We start from the raw sequence: 26,021 nt of genomic DNA on the forward strand, positions 1-26,021 counted from the left end.
TGTCCCCTCTTGTGGGAGGGGAGCAGTGGTTGGAGGAAGGACTAAGCCAGGACCCCTGGGTTTGATCCCAGCTCTTGGAAGGGAATGAGGCGGGGAGAGAATTGGGAATCAGGACTCCTGGGTTCTGTTGCCAGCCCTTAGCAGGGAATAGGGAGGTGCATGCATTGGGCAGGGGGTTTGGGAGTCAGGACTCCTGGGTTCTGTTGCCAGCCCTTAGCAGGGAATAGGGAGGTGCATGCATTGGGCAGGGGGTTTGGGAGTCAGGACTCCTGGGTTCTCTTGCCAGCCCTTAGCAGGGAAAGGGGTACAGGGTTGGAACCGGGAGGTGGTGGGAGGCAGGACTCCTGGGTTCTGTTCCCAGCAGGGGGAGGGGAGGAGCAGATCTCCCGGGTTCTCTCTCCCTCGAAGCAGCTGGCTGGTGTGGGCGAGGGGGCTGCCCTTGCCCTGGTCGGGCCCTGTAGTGTCCCGCAGTGCTGGGGGGGAGGGGCGGGGGACATCGACTCCAGCCCACCTCCGCACCTCCCAGGGGAACCTCCCGTGGCCGGAACCCCCGTGCTGGCAGGGCGCGTTTCCGGCCGGGCAGGTGTGGGCACGGACGCGAGCGGAAGCGCGCTGCCGGACCGGCCGGGCTGCCCCGCACTAAGATGGCGGCGGCCGGGGCTCGGCGGCGGCGGTTGCTGCGGCTGCTGATGCAGCTCGGCTCGGTGCTGCTCACGCGCTTCCCCTTCTGGAACTGCCTCAGCGCCCTCATGCTCTTCGCCGAGCGGGCCGACGCCCGCAGGTGGGCGGGGCCGGGGGCGTCAGGCGGGATGGGGGCGGGGCCAGGAGGGATGGGGGAGGAGTTGGGGGTGGGGGAGGAGCCAGGAAGGATGCGGGAGGGGCAGGGAAGGAGTCGGGGGTGGGGAGGAGCCAGGAGGGATGGGGGAGGAGTTGGGGGGTGAGGTGGAGTCAGGAAGGATGGGGGAGGGGCAGGGAAGGAGTCGGGGGTGGGGAGGAGCCAGGAGGGGTGGGGGAGGAGTTGGGGGGTGAGGTGGAGTCAGGAAGGATGGGGGAGGGGCAGGGAAGGAGTCGGGGGTGGGGTGGAGTTAGGAGGGATGGGGGAGGGGCCAGGAGGGATGGGGGAGGGGCAGGGAAGGAGTCGGGGGTGGGGAGGAGCCAGGAGGGATGGGGGAGGGGCAGGGAAGGAGTCGGGGGTGGGGTGGAGTTAGGAGGGATGGGGGAGGGGGAGGGGCAGGGGAGCAGTCAGGAGGGATGGGGGAGGAGTTGGGGAGGGGCAGGGGTGGGGAGGAGCCAGAAGGGAAGGAGTCGGGGGTGAGGTGGAGTCGGGGGTGGGGAGGAGGCCGTAGACTTTAGGATCGATGGAGTCAGGGTCATGGGTGGGGGAGGAGGAGAGGGTTCGGGATGGGGGTGGGAGTGAGGATAGCTGGGGAGGGGGGCATTGGGGTCATGGGGAAGGGCAGGGTTAAAGGTAGGGTGAGAATTGATCCCCGAAAGGCCAGCAGCTGGCTGGGCTACACGCTGTTCCTAGGCATGGTCTGGTTAATGGCCTTGCATCTGCTGGTGCTAAAAGAACATCAAGGCTCTGCCTTAAGCCCAGGGACTCTAGCTCAGGCTCTAAATCCTTCCTTACCGTACCTACCTCACGGTGCTTCGCTATTGCTTATGTGAGGGGCTAGACTCTTCCTGGTTAGGGTTGCCAGGTGCCCGGTTTTCTAAAGTTCAGTGACTGCGAGGTGGGGGGAAGTGCCTGGTCATTAACCCAGCCCCTGCTTAGCTGGGGGCTGCCTCCTACCTGCCCGCAGGCTCCTTGTTAGCCTGCAGCAGCTCCTGTCCCAGCCCTGGATCAGCAGAGGGAGCCCGGGTGGTGGTGGGGAGAAAAGTGGGGTGGATCCAGCCAGCAAGGAAGGGAGAGGCGTGTGTGATGGGGTGGACCCTTGGGGGAAGAGGTGGAGAAGGGGGTGGGAACTCAAGGGAAGAGGTGGAGCAGGGGTGGGGCCTTAGGGGAAAAAGTCAGGGCAGGGCCCATTACCAGCAATTAGAAAGGTGGCCACCCTATTTGTATTGCAATACCCAGATGCAGCTAATGCTGGAGTGGAAACCCTGTAGCCCTGCATGTGCCTTTGGGGAGTTAGAGGTGGAGCCTTTCTGATGGCACTGGTGTGGTGCTGGGTCACCCAGAGAGGCACTGTGAATGGCTTTGAGCTTATTTTCAGAACACGTGGAACAGCAAGCTTGGATAATTTGAGTGGCCTCCCTTCCAATTCATGGTAGGCATTAGGGAAGGCAGTGTTGCCTAGTGGATAGATCCCTGGACTAGGGCTCAGGAGATGTGAGTTCTATTCCTGGCTCTGCCACTGGCCTGCTGGGTGACCTTGAGTATTTTGCTTATCATCATTACTCATGTTTATTATGGTAGTGCCTATGGGTCAACCAAGATGGGCCTCTATTGTGCTAGGCGCTGTACAAATACAATAATAGACCTTGCCCTGGAGAACTTATATTTTATTTTTTGGGTGGATTTGTTTCTCCTCTCTGCGCTTCAGTTTCCCCCTCTGTAATATGGAGATAATGATACTGATCTCCTTTGGAAAGTGCTTTGAGATCTATGGAAGAAAAGAGCTATATAAGAGCATGGGATTATTATATTATTGTTAGAGAAGGCTGCAGTTGAGGCATGCTGATGGGGTGACGTGGGGAAACTTGCCTTGCCACTATTTGATCTGTACATACTCCAGGAGAAATACAGGACCTCCCTGTCCGGGGCTGTCAGTGGGACATTTATCCACAGGCTAATGTGAGAGAGACAGCTCAGGTCTCTAATATCTCCAGCCTGAGAGCAGAGTTCTCCCTAAGGCAGTGCCCAAACACAGTTGAGCACCCTGGGCTCACATACGGACGGAGGGTTGTGGCTGCTTTGTCCTGCTTACGTGGTATGACTTGATTCCTCAAATGTCCAACTGGATTGAAGCTCCTTCCTTGTCTCCCCATAGGAAACCCGACATCCCCGTCCCTTATCTGTACTTGGACATGGGGGCAGCGGTGTTGTGTGCCAGCTTCATGTCCTTCGGGGTGAAGCGCAGGTGGTTTGCACTGGGAGCTGCTCTTCAGCTGGCTGTCAGCACGTACGTGGCGTATATCGGGGGCTATGTGCACTACGGTGACTGGTTGAAGGTGAGGTGTTCGTCGGAATTCCCTGGATGGCTGATCAGCTAGGGGGCAGCTGCCTCTCGTCTGTCCCCATGCCAGCCTCGCTTAGTAACTCTGGAGTGTTTGGCCTATCTGAAATGAGTGTACAGTCCAGGCCCCCAACATCCAAGTGAAGCTTTCATCATCATTGAGCCTCCTTGTTGGCTCTTCCAGCAGGGAGGGCAAAGAATTAAGAGGCCGTAGAGACCGAAGTGCTCCCTTGCTCCTTGAGATCAGGACGGTGTAAGCCCTGCTAATGCCTGGGTTGCATCTGCTTTGTGAATAGAAGAAGGCTTCAGTCTCCATGTTGTTATTTCAGTGAGCGCAAGAATTATCCCCATCACCCTTTTCTTCCCCTCCACTTCTGCCCCCATTTTGATCCTGCTAGTCCGCTATCTCGTGGCCAAAGCAGCTGCTTCAGTGAGATTGCATAGTGCACCTAACTACAAGCCTACATGCTTTCTTCCTGACCTCAGCTGATGATCAGCTTGTGCCCTGAAATGTGAAGATGAGAGGTCTGTATCCAGTGTAATGCCCCTGCAGATGCTGTTTTCATGTATCTAAATGCCTCGTTCTTTTACTTCTTTTAAGTTTATGGGGCTCCTTTTCATTTCCCAGTCACTAACTGATACACACACTGTGTGATTCCCCCTGCAGGTGAGGATGTACTCACGAACCATAGCTATCATTGGGGGGTTCCTGATCTTGGCGAGTGGGGCTGGTGAGATCTATCGTCAGAAGCCACGGAGCAGGTCCCTGCAGTCCACTGGGCAGGTCTTCCTCGGCATCTACCTCATCTGCGTGGTGTGTACCCAGCGGGGCAGGAGCTGGCTGGTGCCACGGTGGACTTAGCTCAGAGCTGGCTTCCATGCACAGCTCTGCCTTTGCTAGCCAGCATGCATTGGCTTGCATTGGAATCACCAGAGCGGGGGGACTAAGTGGGGTGATCAGAAAGAAACTGGGATTTAGCACTTTGCATGTGGCTGTAGCTGCAATTGGGAAAGTGTGGGTGTTGGAGCAGCTTGTGTCACAACTGGGGGGAGATCAGACAAGGCCTCTGGCCTCTTTGCTTGTTAGCAGAGGCAATATGGATATTTACAATTTGCACATCTGTTGCTGTTCTTTCTTGTCGGCAGGCCCTTCAGAGCTGGGGGGATTCTCTGTGGGGCACAGGTGGCCACTTAGGGTGTCCCTTGGACTAGAAGGGGCTGTTGCCAGAGAAACACCCCAGCTGCCATGGTTACTGCCCAACCCTGACCTGCTTGCTCTGCCTGTGGACTTTTTTGCTACTCCCTACTTTTGTTCATTTAGGTGCAGCAAGGCGCCTTTGGGTGTCACACTGGTTCTAGAATTCTTTGCACTAGCTGCCAACTGCACCTCCTTTGGACACCCCTGCAGCCTACTGCAAAGGATTCTGGGGTGTTTAGAAAGCCACAGACTGGACAGAAACAGAGGCCGTGGATTGGCTCTGTGGGAGGAGCATCAGCTTTCATGATCCCTAAGAACAGCCCTGCAGGGTTGAGGAGGCAGAGAAATGGAGATAGTATTTTGGCACCAGTTATGCCCTTAGTCTTTGTGGTTATTGTCTGATTGAGTAGCAGGCACTATTCCTTCCTGCTGCGGCTGTGTTTAATCAGAACCCCCAGCATGACAGCAGGGGGCTCTGTGCCACCGCCTTTCAGAAAGGGGATGTAAAACTGGCATTCTGATCCCATGGTGCTTTGTGCAAAAGTCAGCTATTAACGTTAGTCTCCTGGCCCAATTCCAGGCTGATGATTAAACTATAATGAGATCCAATGGTTAGAAGTTGAAGCTAGATACATTCAGACTAGTAATAAACTGGCAAATCTCGAGTAGAAGTTGGGAGGTTATTTTACCTTGGTATTTGGCACTGGTGTGACCACTGCTGGAATCCTGTGCCCAGTTCTGTTGCCCGCAATTCAGGAAGGATGTTGATAAATTGGAGAGGGGTCAGAGAAGAGCCACAAGACGAATTAAAGGGTTAGAAAACCTGCCTGATGGTGAGAGACTCAAGGAGCTCAGTCTGTTTAGCTTAACAAAGAGAAGATTAAGGGGGTACCTGACTACAGTCTGGAAGTACCTACAAGGGGAACAAACACTTGATAATGGGCTCTTCAGTCTAGCAGACAAAGATCTACAAGAGCCAGTTTCTGGAAGTTGAAGCTGGACAAATTCAGACTGGAAATAAGGCATGAATTTTTAACAGTGAGGGTAATTAACCACTGGAACAATTTGCTGAGGGTTGTGGAGGATTCTCCATCGCTAGAAAATTTTTAAATCGAGGTTGGCTGTTTTTCGAAAAGATCCACTCTAGTTCAACCACAAGCAGGCTTGAAGCAGGAATTAATTCCGGGAAGTCCTGATATGCTATGCCGGAGCTCGGATTAGATGATCATAATGGTCCCTTTTGGCCTATACTCTATGAATTGCATTGTGCTTCCTTCAGTTTCAGTTGGTCTCCTGCACCCCTAAACTGCTGGGTAGTAATTGGGTGCATGCAGTTAAGCAGCTGCCATTGCGCACACAATCCCCAAAGCCTTTTGGGATGAAAGGCTGTGGATACATCTACACTGCATTTGGGAGATGTGATTGCACTACATGTAGACATCCCTGAGCTAGCTTTAGTAACGACAGCAGTGAAGCTGCAGCAACATAGAATCGTAGAACTGGACGAGACCTCGAGAGGTCATCTAGTCCAGTCCCCTGCACTCAAGGCAGGACTAAGTATTATCTAGACCATCCCTGACAGGGGTTTGTCCAACCTGCTCTTAAATATCCCCAATGATGGAGATTCCACAACCTCCCTAGGCAATTTATTCCAGTGCTTCGCCACCCTGACAGTTAGGAAGTTTTTCCTAATGTCCAACCTAAACCGCCCTTGCTGTAATTTAAGCCCCTTGCTTCTTGTCCTATCCTCAGAGGCTAAGAACAACAATTTTTCTCCCTCCTCCTTGTATATACTTGAAAACTGTTATCATGTCCCCTCTCAGTCTTCTCCAGACTAAACAAACCCAATTTTTTCAATCTTCCCTCATAGGTCATGTTTTCTAGACCTTTAATAATTTTTGTTGCTCTTTTCTGGACTTTCTCCAATCTCTCCACATCTTTCCTGAAATGTGGCGCCCAGAACTGGACACAGTACTCCAGCTGAGGTCTAATCAGCGTGGAGTAGAGCAGAATTACTTCTCGTGTCTTGCTTACAACACTCCTGCTAATACATCCCAGAATGATATTTGCTTTTTTTGCAACAGTGCTACACTGTTGACTCATATTTAGCTTGTGATCCACTATGATCCCTTTCCTAGTACTCCTGCCTAGGCAGTCATTTCCCATTTTGTATGTGTGCCACTGGGCGGGGTGGGGAGGGAGTTTGGAATATGTACCCATGGTCCTGGCTGGACGGGGCTAGATCAAAGCTAGCTTGGATATGTCTAACTGTGCTGCAGTCACCTGACTGCAGTACAGACATATTCAGAGTATATGAATTTGCTCCTATCTCTTGGCTTACTGTTCCACTGCACCCTACAGGCCTATTCCCTCCAGCACAGCAAAGAGGATCGTCTGGCTTACCTCAACCACATCCTAGGTGGGGAGATCACCCTGCAGCTACTCTTCATCCTCTATGGGGTGCTGGCCCTGTCATTCCTGTCCGGCTATTACATCAGCACAGCCGCCCAGATCCTCTCGGTGATCCTGCCCCTGGTCATCCTGTTCATTGATGGGAACCTCGGCTACTGGCATGACTCCCGGCGCGTCGAGTTCTGGAACCAGATGAAACTCATCGGGCAGAACGTTGGTATCTTCGGGGCTATCATCATCTTGGCCACGGATGGTTGAGATAGGACATGTGGGGGCGGATAGGACAGGCTTGGGGGAGGGCTCTGCAGTTTGGGGAAGGGGATGGGATTAGGTTTTTTTAAAATCACCATTATTTATTCTTTTTTTACTACTTTAAAAAAATTCCTATTTGATTTTTTCCCACTGACGGGCCAGGGGACTCAGCGGCTGCCTCCTTCTCGAGCACGTTAGTCCTTCATCGCACTTTGACAGGTGTTTTAAGCACAGCCCTATAGAACCTCACTCTTCTGCCTCTGTGTAGCAGCAAAGGGGAGGGGTCCTCCCGGACACTGTAGAACAGCTGCCCACAGGGTCAGACTAGCTCCATGAGTGGTATGAGGAGCATAATTCCTCTGCTGAAAGGAGGAGTGGATCCTGGAAGCTTTGGAGTCCCTCTGGAGAGCCAGATGATTGGTTACTGGAAAGAAGCCAATGTTGAACTGAATGGGGGACTTCAACGCTGCCCCTTCATAGTCTTTGGTGAATTCTGCATATTGGTTGCAATGAGTGGGGTGTGTGGGGATCATTGTGTGTGGTGGGTGGGGAGAACGGTAATAATAAGCTAGCTCTTATTTAGCACTTTGCATCAGTAGATCTCAAAGCGCTTTACAAAGGAGGTCAATGTCATTATCCCCATTGTACAGATGGGGAAACCAAGGCACTGAGCGGGGACATGACTTGCCCAAGATCACCCAGTGGGCCAGTGGCCAAGCCAGAGTACCCTTACTCCATTATCAGGGGGTAGCCGTATTAGTCTGTATCCACAAAAACAAGGAGTCCGGTGGCACCTTAAGGAGTCATTAGTTACTCCATTACTTAAGCAATTTCATGTGGTTACAAAGAAACCCTGCTCCCCGAAAGGATGCAGTGCTGTGGAGAGGAGCGATTTCAAAGGGGAACAACCCTCAATGCTCTTGAGAGGGAGAAGGAAGCTGCTCCAGAGATGAGAAGGGAATAATTTTGCCTCTCCTCCTGCTCTGTGTGCATACGTCCATGCTGTCTCCAGTCCATCATTGGAGCATGCACGTGAATCCGTTGTGCACTGGCTTGTCTCCTAGCACAGCCCAATGGAGGGAGCAGATGGACGCTGCTTTACAACCGGACAATCCTGCCTGCCAAAGCCTGGGGGAAAGAACAGCTTCATAGAGAGGGGAGCTGCTACCCGTCCCCCTAAGAGAGGTGGGATTTCCAGAGTGCTGGGGTGGAGTGACTGAGTGAGGAAGGGAAGCTTGAAAGGGGAGAAAAGTCCAGTTCCCAACCCCCCATTTCCACGTCTTACAACCCTGGTTAGTAACTGTCAGTCAGGGGCAGGTTCGGAGACTACGCTCCATGTTATAAGGTCACATGCTGCCTTTGCCCCATGAGGGCCTCCTGCCACCAGATTTGGTTTGTCTTTTGTTGCAAGGCCAGCTGCATGCCGGATCTCTCTAGCTTCAGTGCCGTGCCCGCCTAAGGAGAGCTCTTAAACACGGGCATTGTCTCAACTGCCTAGCTCAAGCCTTCCACTTTGTCCTGCTTTTGAGTCTTCCCTGTTTTCTAAACCACTTTCCCCATCATGTATTTCTGATGATTAAATGAGAAAAGGCTTTTAACTCCATTCCTTGAGTTTTATTTCTTAACGGACGTTGTTTGGCTTTAATCAAGGTGGTACTTCTCTGGTCCCCATTACTGTTATCTGAGCACCTCACAAGCTTTACTATGTTCATCCCACACACCCCTGCTGAGCCATGTCTATTAATCCTATGTTACGGATGGGGAACTGAGACTCAAAGGCCTAAAGTAACCCTTGGTGTCCATGGCTGTGCAGGTAACAGACCTTGAGTCTTCCGAATCCAGGCTTGTGCCCTAACTACTGGGCCATCCTTCCTGTCTTCCCCCGAATCACAGGCATGTGAACGGAGGAAACTTCAGCTGCGTTTCCACTCCAGAGACAGAACGTCAGATCTTACTTAAGCCACCAACTTACTTAAGGTGGCAAGAGAGACATATAGGCCAGAATTTTTTAACAAAGTTAGGCACCTAAATAAGCAGGCTGACTTTGAGAGGTGTCGGGCATCAGTGGAATACCTAGTACCTCCCAGATACTTATTCATTTGTCCTCCACCACCCCTCTGAGGCACGGCCATGTTGTCATCCCCATTGTACAGATGGGGAACTGAGGATGAACTGCCTTGCCCAAAGTCATGCAAGAAATCTGTGGCAGAGCTGGGAACCAAGTCCAGGTCTTGAGTCCTGCTGCCCAGCTCCTCTCCTATCTGAACAACGTCTCCCATCTTCCGCTTCACATGTACGTTGCTTTTAGCTTGTGCCTAACAAGTTGAAGCTATAGTGCCTGTATATTTCCTCTCGGGCTTACTGGTGCTCACGGTGGGTAGCGCTGGCATTTTAAGAGTTCATTGCAGGTTCCTGGCACTTAACCAGACAGGTTCTCCTTTAACCCTGCCACAGGCGATGCTAGTGCTTAAAGAGATCATCTCAGACTTACTTCTCTTGCTCGTTACTGGCTGACTAGCAAGAGTTCACAGTAGATTCATGGCAAATATCTAGCAATTTGACATTTAAATATTTCACTGCCAGGGATGCTGCACGAGTAAGTCTGTGATCTGGGTAGCATTTTCAAAAGTGTCCAGGGGACTTAGGAACCTGTTTCCATTTGCAAAAGTTGCTCAGGAGCCTAAATCCCCCTGACAATAAGACTTAGGCTTTGAAATGGGCCATAGGCTGCTAAGTCACTTAGGCCCAGATTTGGAAAAGTATTTAGGCATTGCGGTGCTCAGTGAAACCTAATTGATTTAGGAACCGACATCTCATTTTCAAAAGGGATTTAAGCACTTAGGTGCCAAAATCCCATTGACAGTCAATAGGATTTAGGCTCTTAAAATGAGGTTTAGGTTCCTAAATCAGTTAGGTGTCACAATGCTGAGTGCATCAATGCCTAAATACTTTTACAAATATGGGCCTTTGTCACTTCATAGAAGATCAGGGTTGGAAGGAACCTCAGGAGGTCATCTAGTTCAACCCCCTGCTCAAAGCAGGACCAATCCCCAACTAAATCAGTTGTCAACTTCTGACAATTTTACCCCCTGTTTACATGTGGGGTTTTCAAAGGGGCTAGAGGCATTAGCTGGAATTTCACTGGTGGTTTGGTGTCTGTGTCCCTTTGGCCGCTCTGAAGTTCCCAGCTGACATTTGTCAATCAGTTTTGGTGCCCAGTAGCCTTAGGCACTGGTTAAGGAGAAATTAATAAGACCCTAACATCATACTAAAGAAAGGTGAGACACCTTGAAAAAGAAGCCAAAAATCACATTAAAAGTTGATGCTTTCCAGCTACTCTTGTTGTCTGTTTTCTGCTATACACATTGTATGGAAAACTCCACACCCAGGCTGTTGGCTCCTATAAATACAAGCTTGTGTGTGACTCCTACTTACTGTTCCACAGGATTGTAAGGAAAGATGTCGCTGCTCTTTTTACACGTTCGTTAATGGAGCCTTGTTGGTCCCATTTTATAGGTCGGGAAGGTGAGGCACAGAGAGGGGAAGTGACCTTCCCACGGTGAGTCAGTGGCAGAGATGAGACTTGAACCCAAGAGTCCCGACCCCCTCGCTCTAACTTCTCTTGGCAACAGTCTGCACAACGCAGGCTTCCCTAGCACTTTATTAGGGAAAAGCTGGGTGCTGAATTGGCCAAGAGGGTTCTTCGTGCCAATTATTTCTCTGGGAAGGTCCATGCAGCTCCATGCATGGCTGGCCATTCTGTTTCTTCTTATCCAGTCTTGATGTACAAAAGCCTGACTCCTCCCAAGCCCGACCTGCTCCGCACTCACTCTGACCTAGTAAGATTGCCCTATGGTTTGCAAAATGAGTCTGGAATGGATTTTGCGTGGTTTACCAGCTCATAGGAATCCCGGATGTCGGACAGTCCAAACCAGAAGAAGATCCACTGGTGGTTGGTGAAGCTTCCGTCACTGTGCTTGAAATACCTGACGGAAACAAAACAAACGCTTAGTCCCAGAGCAATATCTGTATCCCACAGAGCAACAGGAGCGTCCGGTGATACCATTACAGGGATAATACTGGGTCAGACTTGCCACCCACTGTATCTACCTGGGCACTCAGAGCATCTGAGTCCCTCCTAGACATCCGTGATTGTATCCTTGCAGCCCCTCTGTAAGTGGCATAGTAGTGGTAATTCTGTCTTACAGAGGGGGAGGTCCAGAGTGAGTGGGAGGAGGGGACAGGTCAGCGTTAAGGGGCATTGGCAGGGTGGCATGGGAAACCTAGGCCTGGTGTAGTAGGGGGTGCTTTGCATCAGAGTACAGCTGGACCAGCGGAGTGGTGGAAGGGCCCAGCCCTGGTGTAGCAGGGGTGTTACAGTCAGGAGTGAGAGGCATTGGCAGAGCTGGGTGTGGGGACCCCAGCGCTGGAATAGCAGGAGGCTGCAGGGCAGGGTTGTGGGGCGTTGGCAGAGCTGGGTGTGGGGAGGCCAGGGCTGGAATAGCAGGGGGCTGCAGGGCAGGGTTGTGGGGCGTTGGCAGAGCTGGGTATGGGGACCCTAGGGCTGGAATAGCAGGGGGCTGCAGGGCAGGGTTGTGGGGCGTTGGCAGAGCTGGGTGTGGGGACCCTAGGGCTGGAATAGCAGGAGGCTGCAGGGCAGGGTTGTGGGGCGTTGGCAGAGCTGGGTATGGGGACCCTAGGGCTGGAATAGCAGGGGGCTGCAGGGCAGGGTTGTGGGGCGTTGGCAGAGCTGGGTGTGGGGACCCTAGGGCTGGAATAGCAGGGGGCTGCAGGGCAGGGTTGTGGGGCGTTGGCAGAGCTGGGTATGGGGACCCTAGGGCTGGAATAGCAGGGGGCTGCAGGGCAGGGTTGTGGGGCGTTGGCAGAGCTGGGTGTGGGGACCCTAGGGCTGGAATAGCAGGAGGCTGCAGGGCAGGGTTGTGGGGCGTTGGCAGAGCTGGGTATGGGGACCCTAGGGCTGGAATAGCAGGAGGCTGCAGGGCAGGGTTGTGGGGCGTTGGCAGAGCTGGGTGTGGGGACCCTAGGGCTGGAATAGCAGGAGGCTGCAGGGCAGGGTTGTGGGGCGTTGGCAGAGCTGGGTGTGGGGACCCTAGGGCTGGAATAGCAGGGGGCTGCAGAGCAGGGTTGTGGGGCGTTGGCAGAGCTGGGTATGGGGACCCTAGGGCTGGAATAGCAGGAGGCTGCAGGGCAGGGTTGTGGGGCGTTGGCAGAGCTGGGTGTGGGGACCCTAGGGCTGGAATAGCAGGGGGCTGCAGAGCAGGGTTGTGGGGCGTTGGCAGAGCTGGGTATGGGGACCCTAGGGCTGGAATAGCAGGGGGCTGCAGGGCAGGGTTGTGGGGCGTTGGCAGAGCTGTGTGCTGGGGAGCCCAGGGCTCGAATAGCAGGAGAACCATTAGTGTGTTTAAAACTTGAGCCCAGAACAGATGTGCTTCTGTGTCGGTGTCCACCAGGAGGGTGGCATTCTCAATGGAAATGCTGCTCTGCTCAGTTCCCCTTTCCACTTACCAGGGGTTAATGGGGTTGGTGACGCGAGACCTCCAGAAGAGGGTCCTGAGGTCCTGCCGTATGCACTCCCACAGCATCTGGCCGGAGCCTTGGCTTTTCTTGGTGGAGCTGACCACAAACTTGTCCAAGTACGGCATGCCGCCCAGGACCGGCTCCTTTGTGATGATGGCTGCTGCGTTGTAGCTGGGTGACAAAGGGCAGGGTGAGCGGGCCTGGGAGCGGCACAAACAGACTCTGCGTGGCAGGGAAGGCTTCCAAGAGGTAGGGAGGAGATTTTGCACCTTCTGTTCTCCCTCCCTCACTCCCCTGGGCCCACGCAGCTGCGACTAGGGTTACCCCAGCTCTCCGCTTGCAGTAGCTCATAGGCACTACAGGAAATAACCACTTTGTGCCTGGCTTTCGAGTGGCCCCAAGGTTCAGAGGCTCTGGGGTTTGGGTCTGTACTCTACAACAGGAGCCAGCCGGGAAGGCTGTTACTTGCCTTTCGTAGGCCCATCTCATGCTGCATGAGAGGGTAGAGGCCCTAGCTGGCCCCGTGGTGTGAGGTGCTGCCCGTAGGTAGAGACAATCCCTGCCCCCAAGAGTCTCCTGTCTAAACAGATCAGGCAGAGAAAGGGGGGCAGGGAAGGTTTTCAGACCTCTGGGATACAAGACAATCCCCAGAACTAACGGCCTTCAGCCAGATGCTAGGGCCACTCTGCACCCCAGGGGCTGCCCCTAGAAGTGGCTGATTAGGGATCTCTCCCCTTCTTAAACAGCCCTCTGCCTGCCTGCTCCTAGAGCTCCTGGGCCCAGCACAGACGTGCAGGGGGCCTCCTTACCCCTCTGAGAAGTAGATCGAGTGCAGCCTGGGCCGTATGGAAGCCAGATAGTCCCCTCGGAGGGTCTTCCCGAAGGAGGTGTTGATCAAGGAGACCAGGCGCTGCTGGTCCAGCTCCTCCAGCCTCTCGGCCCGCAGCATACGCTCGGCGTTCCTGAACAGGGTCCCCGAGCCTGGAGCCAAAGGGAAGAGCGAGGGCGTTGCTCACTCGGACGGTCTCCCGCAGAGCAACAGCGCTCTGATTCCTGCTCCATTCGCCAGCCGCGCCGGTGCTAATTCTCCAGCCGAGCTCAGCTCCCCAGTCCCGCCCGGAGATAGCGAGGCAGGGCTGAGCCCGTCGGGGCAGGGGCAGGGGCAGGCCCCAGCGGCCACACGCACCTTTGTTGCTGAAGATCTCGGAGAGCAGCGTGCCGGCAGAGGTGATGACGGCGGAGGCCTCGTAGGGCAAGCGGCTCAGCAGGTCGACGATCACCCTGACCTGCTGCTGCTCCTTGTGGCCCACCCACTGGGCTTTGGTCACTAGGTCCAGGTCGGCGGGCAGGTTCACGTTCCCCAGCACCTGCACGGCCAGGAGGGGGCTCAGCAAGGAGATGGGCGATGGCTCCATGGGTTAGGCCCTCCTGGCCCGTCCCCTGCTCCGGGCCGGCTGCCTCCAGGAAGGCCTGGAATGGGCCCAGCCCAGCTGCTGAACCCACGTGGAGGACACTTAACGCAGGCATGGGGCATGGTGGGGAAGGTTGGCTCTCACTCTGCCGTGGTCAGCCCAGTAGAGGGGTGCAGTGCAGGGGGCTGCTTTGACCGTCTCCCAGCTGATAGGCAAATCCCAGCAGCAGCCTTAGGCCTCTGTGGGCCCCCTAAGGTCCCTCCCCATGTGTATGTGCCTGTCCTCCAGCCTCTCCCCATTCGTGTACCACGCTCCTCAGCTCCGTCTCGTGGCTTCCCGGCCCGTGCAGGGGAGGGGCTTACCAGGAGCTGGGGAGGGGTGAAGGGAAGGCGGGCAGGGGGGGCCAGCAGGCAGGAGGACGTCGGTGGGTGGGAGGGAAGCAGGGCACCGGAAGTGGCGGGATGGGAACCCATGGCCGGGCAACAGAGGGTGCATGAGCCGGCGTCTCCCGTGCCAGGCCCTGCGCTGCCCTTACCCACCTTCTGCCCAGAGTTCCTGATCCCCCCGGTCATGTTGAGGAAGATGATCTTAGTGGGCAGCAGTGCCCTGGAGATGGCGGTGGTGACCTCGACGGAGTCCAGCAGCAGGCACTGGCGGCTGTGGGTCTCCCCGACGGGGCAGATGATGGGGATGTTCCCCATCTCCAGGCACCACTGCAGCAGGTCGCTGTCCACGGAGATCCCGCTGGGAGCGGAGAGAGAGAGGCGTTAATGGGGGCCAGCGGTCGGGTACGGAGAGCCAGGGCTGCAGGCTCAGCGGCTGACCTGGAGTGGGCGGCCGACTGCTCCGCTCCTAGGACGGCGCCGGCCCCGAAGAAGGGCATCGTCGCAGCGGCATTCTGGCGCAGGGCATCCGTCAGGGCCTTGCAGTTCTGGGTCAGCAGCGCCTTGGCATCCCGGAAGGTGAGGGTGTCGCTCAGGGAGCTCCGGGATGGCAGCCCCAGCACCAGCAGGGGCTTCATGTCCATGCGCTGCAGGAAGGCCAAGCTGAAGGCCAGGCTGGTCACGGTCTCCTTGCAGCGGGAGACAGCCTCATCCACCTGCCCCCGGGAGAGCAAGGGAGCCGCGTGTCAGGGCCCCCAGGAGGCTGGGCGGGCGCCGCCCTGGGCCCCGAACACCTTGGGGTGGACGCTGCCGGATGGGCAGCCCTGGCTCCGCGTTAGCCCGTGGCAGAGCCGCTCCTATTGCAACTGCGAGCGCCTGCCGGCGCTGGGTGGCTGTGAGCTTGGGGCCTGGCAGGGCCGGTGCAGAGCCCTGGGGTGGGGGGCCATGTGGCTGGGGACATTGGGGCCCTGCTGCAGCCCAAAATTCCCCTCCCTGCCTCTCCCAATAGACTGTTCTCTCCCCTCCCCCACTACAGCTGTCACCCTCCCCTCCCAAGGACAGCTGTTACCCGGCCCCTCCCCACTATAACTGTTGCCCCTCCCAGCCCCTCCCCACTACAGCTGTTGCCCCTCCCTTCCCCACAACAGCTATCACCCCCTCCCCTTCCCTCCCCCATCAACCCATCCCCACCCCAGTCCCTGTAAGGCTTGGTGCCCTTTGTCCCTAGCAGAGACTGTTATCAGCAGCCCTTATCTGGACCCTTGCTATCAGCCACAGCTGGGCTGAATGTTTCCGAGGACTTGTGCCCTCTCCCTGGCCAGTGCTTGGCTAAAGACAGCTGCCGCCCCCCAGGTGTGGGTGGGGTGGGAAGGGAGGAAGTGGTGGGACCACTCTGGGCACTGCTGGCCTGGCTGGGCCATTACCCCTCTGACCCTGCGTGCCCATCAGCCAGCTCAGACCATCAGTCCCTACAGCCCAATGTGCTCCCCCCTGTGATGCCGGAGCAGACAAATGGGCCCATCTGGGCTGGCGCCTGCAGACGGGGCCGCATGCAGAGCCCCCTGGCCATGCCGCCATGTACTACGTAGGAGCCGGAGGGGGTCATGCCGGCTGCTTCCTGGGAGTTGAGCGGGGCAAACCCCCGACCCCGCTCCCCGGCAGGAGCTGAGGGCCAGATTAAATGGTTTGAGGGGCCAGGTGCGGCCCATGGGCCACAGCTTGCCCACCCCTGCTCGATAATATCCTGAGGCAGTGAGTCCCACAGGTTAATCCCATGTTGCTTCCAACTCTTATTTCCTTGCCTCTCGTTTGACTTGGCTGCCTTTTTAATCCCGGCTCCCCTTTTAGTTAGCCCTGCAGCTCCTCCCCATGTGTCCCTCCAAGCTCCCCGTGTCCCCTCTCTGCAGCCCCATCCCCAGCATCTCCCAGCCGTCCACCCCTGCTGCCCCCTCTCTGCACCCCCCTGGGCTTTGGGGCCATACCCGTCCCCTGCTTGCCCCACCCACAGGGTCCGATGCCCGACTCCCACTCTGCATCCCCCTGTCCTCCTGGGCCGTGCCCACCCCACCTAGCTGTGGGTCCAGTGTCCCCGGCTGTGCCTGCCCCCCCACCCCACGGCCGTCCGGCCCAGCCGTGGGTCCAGTGCCCCTGGCTCTACCCCCCCCCCCCCCACGGCCGTCCGGCCCAGCTGTGGGTCCGGCGCCCCCCTTACCTCGATGACGGCGAAGGGGCGGCCGCCGGCCTGGCCGAGCGCCTGGAACTTGGCCAGCCAGTGGCCCGCCTCGCTGGGGCCGCCGCCGCACTCCCGGAGAAAGGCCTGGATGTCCCGCCGCACCACGGGGGCGGGCACGGCCCCGGCCCCGGCCAGCTCCACCCGGGCGCCCGCCAGCCCCCCGGGGCTCTCCCGCCGCCGGCCGCCCAGGCGCTGGGGGCCGCGGCCGCCCAGCACCCGCGGGACGGGCGCGCAGAGCAGGCGGCCGGCCGAGGCCGCCGCGGAGCCGGCGCTGAGCGAGCCCATGGCGGCGCGGCGGGCAGGCTGCAGTGGGGCCAGCCCCGGGCCAGGGCGACACCCTGGGGCCTCCCCCGGTCCCCGCCCCCTCACTCCAGGCCCCTCCAAGCAAATCAGCGGCCGGCTGCCGAGGTGCCTCCCCGCCGGGGCGCTGGCCCCTGCCCGGCACGGGGCTGTGCAAACAGCGGCTTGTGCAAGCCCAGCGCGTGCTGCGGGGCCCGGGCCGGGAGCCGGAGCCAGGTGCTCGGCGGGTTGGGACGTCCCGCTCCCTGCAGGGATCAGAGGCTCCCTCCCCCGGAGCTTGGGCCAGCTCCCACCTGCTAAGCCTGGCCGGGCGCTTTCCCTGCTTCTACCCCCGGCTGGGCTGCTGCGCCATCCTCGCCCACTGGGTGCCTGACCTGAGAGTAATCCTGGGGCCAGCTTGGCAGAGGGTGCCCGACCTGGGGGCTGCGATGACAGCCGTGTGCGTGGGGTTCGCAGGCCGCAGGTCTCTCCAGTTGGGCCCCCCCCCCCAATCAGTGGCTGCTGTTGAAAATGACGGTTTAAGGCCATAATGAGTGGGTGGGAGCTCGGCACCGAAATACCTTTGTGGATCTGGGCTTGAATCAGTAACCTGCGCAAGGAGTCAGTAGCAGAACAGGAGAATGGAACCCAGGAGTCCGGGCTCCCAGTCCGCCTGCTCTAACCACTAGACCCTATTCTTTCCCACAGCGAGGAACAGAGCCCAGGAGTCCTGCTCCCAGTCCGCCTGCTCTAACCACTAGTCCCTATTCTCTCCCACAGCGAGGAACAGAGCCCAGGAGTCCTGCTCCCAGTCCGCCTGCTCTGACCACTAGACCCTGTTCTCTCCCACAGCAAGGAACAGAGCCCAGGAATCCTGCTCCCAGTCCGCCTGCTCTAACCACTAGACCCTATTCTCTCCCACAGCGAGGAACAGAGCCCAGGAGTCCTGCTCCCAGTCCGCCTGCTCTAACCACTAGTCCCTATTCTCTCCCACAGCGAAGAACAGAGCCCAGGAGTCCTGCTCCCAGTCCGCCTGCTCTGACCACTAGACCCTATTCTCTCCCACAGCAAGGAACAGAGCCCAGGAGTCCTGCTCCCAGTCCGCCTGCTCTAACCACTAGTCCCTATTCTCTCCCAAAGTGAGGAACAGAGCCCAGGAGTCCTGCTCCCAGTCCGCCTGCTCTAACCACTAGTCCCTATTCTCTCCCACAGCGAGGAACAGAGCCCAGGAGTCCTGCTCCCAGTCCGCCTGCTCTGACCACTAGACCCTATTCTCTCCCACAGCAAGGAACAGAGCCCAGGAGTCCTGCTCCCAGTCCGCCTGCTCTAACCACTAGTCCCTATTCTCTCCCAAAGTGAGGAACAGAGCCCAGGAGTCCTGCTCCCAGTCCGCCTGCTCTAATCACTAGTCCCTATTCTCTCCCACAGCGAGGAACAGAGCCCAGGAGTCCTGCTCCCAGTCCGCCTGCTCTAACCACTAGACCCTGTTCTCTCCCACAGTGAGGAACAGAGCCCAGGAGTCCTGCTGCCAGTCCACCTGCTCTAACCACTAGACCCTATTCTCTCCCACAGCGAGGAAGAGAGCCCAGGAATCCTGCTCCCAGTCCGCCTGCTCTGACCACTAGACCCTATTCTCTCCCACAGTGAGGAACAGAGCCCAGGAGTCCTGCTCCCAGTCCGCCTGCTCTGACCACTAGACCCTATTCTCTCCCACAGCGAGGAAGAGAGCCCAGGAATCCTGCTCCCAGTCCGCCTGCTCTGACCACTAGACCCTATTCTCTCCCACAGCAAGGAACAGAGCCCAGGAGTCCTGCTCCCAGGCCGCCTGCTCTAACCACTAGTCCCTATTCTCTCCCACTTAGCAGTTCTGATTCCCAGTCCTGCTCTAAATGTTGGACCCTCTCTTTCCCCGGACCTTGGAATAGGGTCCAATGGTTAGAGCGCAACTGGGCGTCAGGACCCAGCCCTTTGCTGTGACCAGACTGGTGAAGCGGTAAGGAACATGAGCAGCAGCAAAGACCGTTGTGGGGGGGAATGTGCCAGTTACTGTCGGGGTGTGTGTGTGTTATAAATGGTAGCGCGTAGTCTTAGAAACAGCGGTAGACAGGGATGCATGAGACTGATTCTCATGCAAATGCTCCTGGAAGCTTTGATAAATGGTCTTATAACAATCGTGGCTGGTAATTAGTGATAATTGGAGTCTGTCCGGGTGAACCTGAGTAAGTGAAGCCGTTTGTCATACACATTGAAAAGGATTGAAATCACTTCCCTCTGCTGCCTTTCTGCAGTTGTTCCATGGTGAAGTGTAGTCGTGAGAAAGCGAGCGTGCTGCATTGCTGAGAGACAAGTGGGGTGGAGTTTTGGGTCTGCCCGTCTGTCTTTCTTCCATCCCAACAGAGCCGGGGGGGTAGGCATTTGCAGCAAACCAGAAAAAGAAAAAGGTCACAGCCATTTTACAGAGCTTTGCCAACTGTCCATGTCGTAAGAGAGAGATTCCCCCCCGACAATACTGTGAATGCTTTTCAGCAGATCTTGTCTACTTCACTCATTATGGGAAACTGAGGTACAAAGCAGTGTTCTCAGGGCGTCTTGGTAGCAAAGTCAGGAACAGAACCCAGGAGTCCGGAAGCCAAGTCCTGTGTTGTCTCCTTTAATATCCCTCCCCTCCCAACTTCTCTAATCCCTCTACCTTTTAGGTGTCTAACTATTGCCGATGTCTATGTCGTAGGTCACCCAGACGTTCTGGGCTCATTGCAGGGATTTCTGGGTGAGGAGGATCTCTGACCTGTTAGTCAGGAGTCCCATCCAGCCTTGGAGTCTATGCATGTATTTCACTCTCTGGAGCACCCAAAGGGGCTCACCAGACCGTTGATGGGCCCATAGTATGAGAAGCTCTGGACTAAGCCAGAAGCCCTGTGTGGGACGCAGCTCCTGATACGTTCTCACTTTGTGTCTTATCAGAATGACCTGCCAAGGCCTTTTAGCTACGTGATGATATCTTCGTGCCCGAAAGCTGTGAGTTGGGGTCAGCGTTGTGTACCTGGAACAGCATATCAGAGCCAGGGCCAGCTTTCTGTTGACTTCCCAGGGTTCGCACTTGGGTGGCTGGGAGAGGGATGTGGTGGGTGCGTTCTGCTGTCATTTCTCAAGAGCTGATGTAAATGTAAGAGCAGCAAGGCAGCGGATTGTGCCCCGGAGAGAGTGGAGAACTTCAAAGAGAGCTGCTCTGTAGAGATGGGCTGTTGATAGATAGGAGAAAGCAAGCAGTCAAGGGCTTCGGAGGGTGGGGGGAAATGGATCAATGTTGGGGGGAGGGATAGCTCAGTGGTTTGAGCATTGGCCTGTTAAACCCAGGGTTGTGAGTTCAATCCTTGAGGGGGCCATTTAGAGATGTGGGGCAAAAACTGGGGATTGGTCCAGCTTTGAGCAGGGGGTTGGACTAGATGACCTCCTGAGGTCCCTTCCGACCCTGATATTCTATGATTCTAACATCCAATTCCCATAGCAGCCACCTTCCTGCAGAGATTCAGGCCTGCTCTATGCCTTTTTTATATGGGCGTAACTAGGTCGGTAAGGGAGGTGACTTTTTCCGATGGCTAGGAGCCCCTCCCTGGATCCAGGACCCGCTGGTGCTCGGCACTGTACAGACAGAATGAAAAGATGGTGTCTGTCCCAGGGGGTTTCCAACTGATGTGTAACACTGTACCCCAGGTGGGCTGTCAGCAGTGGGGATTGAGATACGGCTGTAGCAGGCTTATCAATCTCTGTGGGGCCCAGCCGCCGCCAGAGAGGGACCGAGTGACACACCACACTGGCATTTTTTCCCACTGCATGCATCCGATGAAGTGAGCTGTAGCTCACGAAAGCTTATGCTCTAATAAATTTGTTAGTCTCTAAGGTGCCACAAATCCTCTGGTTCTTTTTACGGATACAGACTAGCACGGCTGCTACTCTGAAACCACACTGGCATGGATTACGTGGAGACAAGAGACAAATGGATTCAGACACAAGGAATCAATGAGCCAATATAGTTCTCTAATAACAGGAGGCCCAGCTGTCAGGCTGGGAAGTCTCTGTTGAGGAGGGAAGATCAGCTGATGGGGATCCCTTAGATATCTGAAGGTTTCTGGGGTCCCCTAGAGAAGAACCTCTCTTTTTTTCCTGGAAATCATTTTCAGAAATAAAACTAGTCAGTTTTCTGTAACAATTGTTCAGTGTCTGGGATTTTTCACCCATTGAAAAGCTGAAAAAAATTGATTGACAATGCAAGTTTCCTGGGGCAAGGTTTGGTTCTGATGTAAAGTTCGTTTTGCATCGAAACGATGTTTGGATGGAAACGTCCTGCCCAACTCTAATCGCCAGGGTCACTTTTGGCCCGTGTGCGGCCTCTGCCCCCTTTTATTTCGAACTGCCATCACGTGCCGGGAGATCACCTCCAGTAGGGGAAGCCCAAAGAGCAGCCAGTGAGTAGAGGGGATTATAGTCAAATGATCACAGAATTATAGATGTGGGGCTGGAAGGGACCTTGAGAAGTCATTTAGTCCAGTCCCCTATGCTGAGGCAGGGCCAAGTAACCCCAGATCATCCCTGACAGGCGTTTGTCCAGCCTCTTCTTCCAAACCTCCAGGAATGGGGATTCCACAACCTCCCTTGGAAGCCTATTTCGGAGCTTAACTGCCCTGAGAGTTGGAAAACTTTTCTTTATATCTAATCGAAATCTCCCTGGCTGCAGATCAAGCCCAATTCTTCTTGTCCAACCTTCAGTGGCCATGGAGAACAATTGTTCGGTGTCCTCTTTCTAACAGCCCTGAACATATTTGCAGATTGTTATCAGGTCTCCCTCAGTCTTCTTTTCTGCAGATGAAATATGCCAATATTTTTTACCCTTTCCTGATAGGTCAGGTTTTCTAAACCTTTGATCACTTTTGCGGGTCTCCTCTGAACTCTCTCTAGTTTGTTCACAGCTTTCCCGAACTGTGGTGCCCATCTGGGCCTTACTAGCGCTGAGCAGAGCGGGACAGGTACCTTCCCCTGTCTTGCATACGGCACTGCAGTTAATACAGCCCGGAATGATATTAGTCTTTTTCACAACTGCATCACATTGTTGCTTCATATTCAATTTGTGATCCACTATAACCCCTGATCTTTTTCAGCAGGCTAGTCCCCATCTTGTAGTTGCATGTCTGTTTTTTTCCTTCCTAAGTGAAGTACTTTGAACTTATCTTTATTAAATTTAGTCTTGCTGGAATTCAGACCGATTCTCCAATTTGTCCAGGTGGTTTTGCATTCGAATCCTGTCCTCCAAAGTGCTGGCAACCCCTCCCAGCCTGGTGTCATCTGCAAATGTTATAAGCATCCTCTCCACTCCGTTCTCCATGTCATTAATGAAAATATTGACTAGTACTGGACCCAGGACTGACGCCTGCGGGCCCTCACTGATTAGCTTGAAAGCTGTTCTCGTCCCTTCACCCCCTGTGGGGCTGGATGAGATGTGTCAGGGCTCTGCTGTCCCCCATGCTCATGCCATGAGGTTTATTCCATACCCAAAAAAAAAAAAGACATTAAAACACTGGCACTATAATGATTCCTTGTGGCAATCGGCCTGCGTCGCCCTGCGCTGGCTTCCTGTTCTGTCCCACGCAGAGGAAAAGCTGCTGGTCTTTATAACCTCTGCTCCTTCCCAGACTTCTGTTCCAGACGTGAATTGCGCCCCTCGTGCTCCCTCTGCTCCACCAATGATCCATCTTTCACGCCAGGCCCTTCACCCTCCTGATCCCTCTTTGCCAGTTCCCCCCTTCTCTGCTGTTAAGTCTCCCCATAGCAGTGACCTCTGTGGTGCTCGCAAGACGTGAACTGAGTGTTCGGACCCGAGCCGGCTCTCACATGCAAGCCCAGTCACCCCCTCCTCGTTAAGGCTGGGTTATGGGAGGAGGGATAGCTTAGTGGTTTGAGCATTGGCCTGATAAACCCAGAGTTGTGAGCTCCATCCTTGAGGGGGCCATTTAGAGATCTGGGGCAAAAATTGGAGATTGGTCCTGCTTTGAGCAGGGGGTTGGACTAGATGACCTCCTGAGGTCCCTCCCAACCCTGATATGCTATGATTCTATGGGAGCGGGGGGGGAGCCTCTGCCTTTGTACGGCAGATAAAGGAGGACTTGAGCCTCCAGGGTGCTCAGCCAGGTGCCCCGATCTTCAAAAACACAGAACTCCCCCAAAGAGACCAAGGGCAAAGCTGCAGTAGGCGCTAGATGCTGTTCCTTGGCGAGTCGTGGTGCCAGGACACTGATGTCCTAGAAGAAGCGTGGCTCGAGGGGATACGCTGGGGCAGAATGGAGCTCGCAGGCAATCAGGTGTGTGGGGTGCCCTGTACTCCAGCCTTGCTCCATTGCCCGGCTGGGGGCCACGCCTCTGCCGGAAAGGCGCCAGGGCCGTGGGGGAAGCTCTCCTGGCCCCCTACGCCAACGTTCTGGGGTCTCCGGGACGCTCACGCCCTACTGATGGGTTTTGCGTTACTGAGCACTGCTCTTCAAGGCCGCATTATGCCCGGTGCTGCACCAACCCACGTGGGGAGACAGTCCCTGTGCCAAAGAGCTTCCGGGTTAAGCAGACCAAGGCAGGATTGCTGTCCCCATGTAACAGACGCAGAACTGAACGGTCACGCAGGGCGCCAACGGTGGAACTGAACCAACACCTGTTCGGCCCCTGTCCAGCGTCTTCACCGTCCCCTCGTCCGTCCTGGCCACACCTTTCATCAGGCCGGAACCTTTAACAGGGAAAAATGAAAAACCAGGCCAGAAAAGGGATAGATAACAAGAGAGAAAATATCCTAATGCCTCTCTATAAAACCTTGAATACGGCGTGCGTATCTGGTCGCCCCATCTCCAAAAAGATCTGTTGGACTTGCAAAAGGTACAGAGAAGGGCAACAAAAATGATTAGGGGTCTGGAGCAGCTTCCATATGAGGAGAGATTAATGAGACGGGGACTGTTTAGCTTGGAAAAGTGACAACTAAGGGGGAATATGACAGAGGTCTATACAATCTTGACTGGTGTGGAGAAAGTAAATAAGGACATGTTATTTACTCCTTTACATAACACGCGAACTAGGGCTCACCCAATGAAATTAACAGGCAGCAGGTTTAAAATAAACAGGGAGTATTTCTTCACAGGATGCACAGTCAACCTATGGAACTCGTTGCCAGGGGATGTTGTGAAGGCCAAAACTACAACCAGGTTCAGAAAAGAACGAGATAAGTTCATGGCTATTGGCCAAGATGGTCAGGGGTGCAACCCCACACTCTGGGTGTCTCTAGCCTCTGTTTGCCAGAAGCTGGGGATGGATCACTTGACGGTTGCCTGTTAGGTTCATTCCCTCTGGGCACCCGACATTGGCTGCTGTCGGAAGACAGGACACTGGGCTAGATGGACCTTTGGTCTGACCCAGTTCTTACATTCTTGGCTTGCAGGTCCTGAACACCCTGATGGATGGAGTTGGTGTCTGCCTGCTGCAAGGCTTGGTACTTTATAAGGCCCTAGTGACCTAGCTCAGGGCTGCACTTCCCATTGTCCTAGGGGTGATTGTCCCAGGTGCTGAGCACCCCTCCGAGGGGCTGAGTGCCTTCCAGGCATTCGATTGATCCCCATGTTAGCAGGGAGTGTGACTCCATCTGCCACGCACCAGGACTGTGGTTCTGTTCTTGAGCTAGCTGGTTCAGCCAGCATGCTTGTCCGCAAGGAGGTGTACCTCTTGTCCCAGGCCGGGTGTACACCAGCGCTTCCCCTTAATGGATGCACCTTGGCTGATTGCCGCTGGGTCATAGCTGGGATCGGACTCTTGCTTGACCTGGCAGCCAGGAGCTGTGATGCCCGGCAGATGGGTGGCACATCATAAGGCTCGGTGACATCTGGTAATGGATATTGGCACTAGAGGGCACCATTACCACGTCTCTTGCAGCCCGCCACATGTCCTGTGCAGTGGGTTTGCTGGCATTCCTTGAATTGATACCATGAGTTTAGCTGGGTAAATCTCCATTGACTACAAACCAAGAGAGACGGAGAAGGGACCTGGCCCTTCCCCCAAGCTGTTTGTTTGATAAGGAGCAATAAAAAGCCACTGGCAAACCATTCACGGGCAGCGGACACAGAAATCATTTAAGGGATAGGTTGGTAGCCTCACGGGGGCGCCGTGCATTGCCATGCAGGGAGAGCTGGGTTTGCGTTCTGGGCGCCCACGTCTGGAACGCCCCGATGGGGGCGCCGTGCATTGCCATGCAGGGAGAGCTGGGTTTGCGTTCTGGGCGCCCACGTCTGGAACGCCCCGATGGGGGCGCCGTGCATTGCCATGCAGGGAGAGCTGGGTTTGCGTTCTGGGCGCCCACGTCTGGAACGCCCTGATGGGGGCACCGTGCATTGCCATGCAGGGAGAGCTGGGTTTGCGTTCTGGGCGCCCACGTCTGGAACGCCCCGATGGGGGCGCCGTGCATTGCCATGCAGGGAGAGCTGGGTTTGCGTTCTGGGCGCCCACGTCTGGAACGCCCTGATGGGGGCACCGTGCATTGCCATGCAGGGAGAGCTGGGTTTGCGTTCTGGGCGCCCACGTCTGGAACGCCCCGATGGGGGCGCCGTGCGTTGCCATGCAGGGAGAGCTGGGTTTGCGTTCTGGGCGCCCACGTCTGGAACGCCTGATGGGGGCGCCGTGCATTGCCATGCAGGGAGAGCTGGGTTTGCGTTCTGGACGCCCACGTCTGGAACGCCCTGATGGATTAAGGTGCTACGGCTGGTTGATCGACTTTACGGGGAGGAGGCAGCCGGGTTCTTAGCCGGAGCGAGGAGTTAACAGTGGAACTCCAGCCAGAGAGAGGAGAGAGCCCCTGCTGTGTCCTTCGCCACCCTGCTCCCCCCGCAGGCAGAGTGGAGGTGCCTGCTCTCAAGGGGGATCTGGGAACAGGATGGGAGGCAGTATTGCCTAGCGGATAGAGCACTGGACTGGGATCAGGAGCCCTGGGTTGTGTTCCTGCTGGGTGGCCTTGGCCAACTCACTTCCCCTCTCTGTGCCTCAGTTTCCCCATCTGTGAAATGGGGATAATGATGCTGCCCTCCTCGGTAAAGCACTTTGAGATCTACAGGTGGAAAACACTAC

At 55.7% G+C, this 26,021-nt stretch overlaps 2 protein-coding genes across 3 annotated transcripts; one reads left to right on the top strand and one right to left on the bottom strand.

Annotated features, from left to right (window-relative positions):
* Positions 1 to 620: 620 nt before the first annotated feature.
* On the top strand, positions 621 to 8,641 carry TMEM101 (transmembrane protein 101). Of its 2 annotated transcripts, none has more exons than XM_073325684.2 (4): positions 621 to 781; positions 2,991 to 3,171; positions 3,844 to 3,990; positions 6,736 to 8,641. In XM_073325684.2, exons 1-4 carry the CDS (start codon positions 645 to 647, stop codon positions 7,042 to 7,044), a joined length of 774 nt encoding a protein of 257 aa, XP_073181785.1. In that variant the 5' UTR covers positions 621 to 644; the 3' UTR covers positions 7,045 to 8,641. The 2 variants fall into 2 exon arrangements, with proteins under 2 accessions (XP_073181785.1, XP_073181784.1); XM_073325683.2 differs by lacking the exon at positions 621 to 781 and adding an exon at positions 2,024 to 2,267.
* Positions 8,642 to 10,509: 1,868 nt separating this feature from the next.
* On the bottom strand, positions 10,510 to 16,939 carry NAGS (N-acetylglutamate synthase). Its single transcript, XM_073325681.1, has 7 exons — positions 16,584 to 16,939; positions 14,813 to 15,087; positions 14,528 to 14,732; positions 13,763 to 13,943; positions 13,386 to 13,557; positions 12,565 to 12,747; positions 10,510 to 11,024 (listed from the first exon to the last, which is right to left on the bottom strand). Exons 1-7 carry the CDS (start codon positions 16,887 to 16,889, stop codon positions 10,889 to 10,891), a joined length of 1,458 nt encoding a protein of 485 aa, XP_073181782.1. The 5' UTR covers positions 16,890 to 16,939; the 3' UTR covers positions 10,510 to 10,888.
* Between the last annotated feature and the right edge of the window lie 9,082 nt (positions 16,940 to 26,021).

Source organism: Lepidochelys kempii, chromosome 27, assembly GCF_965140285.1.
Source record: "Lepidochelys kempii isolate rLepKem1 chromosome 27, rLepKem1.hap1, whole genome shotgun sequence".
Taxonomy (NCBI): Eukaryota; Metazoa; Chordata; order Testudines; family Cheloniidae; genus Lepidochelys; species Lepidochelys kempii.

Excerpts from the sequence above, each read along its gene's own strand:
- NAGS (XM_073325681.1), bottom strand. The coding sequence starts at position 16,889 with ATGGGCTCGCTCAGCGCCGGCTCCGCGGCGGCCTCGGCCGGCCGCCTG. Across the intron at positions 13,944-14,527 it reads TCAGGAACTCTGGGCAGAAG|GTGCTGGGGAACGTGAACCT; the intron begins GTGGGTAAGGGC and ends CTGGCCGTGCAG. Across the intron at positions 13,558-13,762 it reads CGAGATCTTCAGCAACAAAG|GCTCGGGGACCCTGTTCAGG; the intron begins GTGCGTGTGGCC and ends CTTTGGCTCCAG.
- TMEM101 (XM_073325683.2), top strand. The coding sequence starts at position 2,113 with ATGTGCCTTTGGGGAGTTAGAGGTGGAGCCTTTCTGATGGCACTGGTG. Across the intron at positions 2,268-2,990 it reads GGCCTCCCTTCCAATTCATG|GAAACCCGACATCCCCGTCC; the intron begins GTAGGCATTAGG and ends GTCTCCCCATAG. Across the intron at positions 3,172-3,843 it reads ACTACGGTGACTGGTTGAAG|GTGAGGATGTACTCACGAAC; the intron begins GTGAGGTGTTCG and ends TTCCCCCTGCAG.